This window comes from Nematolebias whitei, chromosome 18 (genome assembly GCF_014905685.2).
Source record: "Nematolebias whitei isolate Nwh7 chromosome 18, NemWhi1, whole genome shotgun sequence".
In the NCBI taxonomy this organism is placed as follows: domain Eukaryota; kingdom Metazoa; phylum Chordata; class Actinopteri; order Cyprinodontiformes; family Rivulidae; genus Nematolebias; species Nematolebias whitei.
The window spans coordinates 1,969,797-1,971,034 of NC_056515.1; the positions used below are offsets into that span (position 1 = coordinate 1,969,797).

Consider the following 1,238-nt stretch of genomic DNA (forward strand, 5'->3'; position numbering starts at 1 on the left):
CTGGTTCTGCAGGTTTTCAGGCCCTCTGAGAAGCTGCTGGGTTCAGCTCGTTGTTGTGGGCCTCAGTTTGGACGGACACTGCTGGGCTGACTGAACACTTCTCTTTGTGTGAAGAGTCCGGTTGCTGCTGTCGGGCCTGAGGAATTTCCGCCCCCACCCCCGTTTGGCATTTGGGGTATTTGATCTGGTTGCTGCGCTGCAGACGGGACGGGTCAGAATGTCCTGCTGACGGCCTGACTGTGGTTCTGGAAAGACTCCCAGACCTCCAGAACTCTTCTGTAGACTGATCCACATGTGATGCTTTTATACTTTTCACATGTGAGTTTATGAGCCCAAACCCAGAACTTACAGAACTTAATGTCTTTATAGTCACTGTTTGTCTCTGGTTTAAACTTTGTTGGACCAGAACCAAACTTTAATGGCTCCAGAACAGACCTCGGGCCAGTTTAGGTTTGAGTTTTAACACACTTCAGTTTCTTCTCCGCTGTTTTTGTTTGTTTCAGAAAATGGATGCCGTGGGAGCCAAAGTTCTCGAGACAGCCGAAGACATCCAGGAGCGCCGGCAGCAGGTTTTGGACCGATACCGGCGTTTCAAGGATCTGTCGATGGTGCGCCGGCAGAAGCTAGAGGACTCGTACCGCTTCCAGTTCTTCCGCCGAGACGCTGACGAGTTGGAGAAGTGGATCCAGGAAAAACTGCAGATTGCCTCAGATGAGAACTACAAGGATCCGTCTAACCTGCAGGTCTGGTCTCAGAACCGTTCTTCAAACCAGAATACTGGTGTCCTGAAAGGTTCTTCATGAACGGGCGGTTCTGTCTGCAGGGTAAGCTGCAGAAACATCAGGCCTTCGAAGCTGAAGTCCAGGCCAATGCTGGAGCCATCATCAAACTGGACCAGACCGGGAACCTGATGATCAACGAGGGACACTTCGCCTCCGAGACCATCAGGGTAAGACTCGTGGTTCTGGTGTGTCCAACTGTCTTCTCTGTGTTGGGTTCATCACATGGAGAACAGAACTCTGCAGAACAAGGAGGTCCAACAGAATTTTAATGTGGAAAAACTCTGCAAGACCTTCAGAAGGTCTGTAGCACTGTTGATCCTGGACCAGAACTGTTGATGGACATCACTTTATTAACGAGGTACAGAAATGTCTGGGTTATTGGAGGGACCATGGCAAAAACTGAGTACCGGAACAGGACCAGATCGGGGTTTAGAACAGGACCAGATCGGGGTTTAG

The 1,238-nt window shown here is 50.3% G+C and overlaps 1 protein-coding gene across 5 annotated transcripts in view; it reads left to right on the top strand.

Moving 5' to 3' along the window:
• Positions 1-503: 503 nt before the first annotated feature.
• The window catches only part of sptan1 (spectrin alpha, non-erythrocytic 1), a 91,975-nt gene continuing 91,240 nt past the window's right edge, over positions 504-1,238 (top strand). For all 5 annotated transcript variants that reach the window (XM_037692420.1, XM_037692422.1, XM_037692421.1 and 2 more), the window contains exons 1-2: positions 504-743; positions 824-949. In XM_037692420.1, coding sequence (XP_037548348.1) covers positions 507-743; positions 824-949 — 363 coding nt within the window. In that variant the 5' untranslated portion in view covers positions 504-506. The remainder of the gene's footprint in view (positions 744-823; positions 950-1,238) is intronic.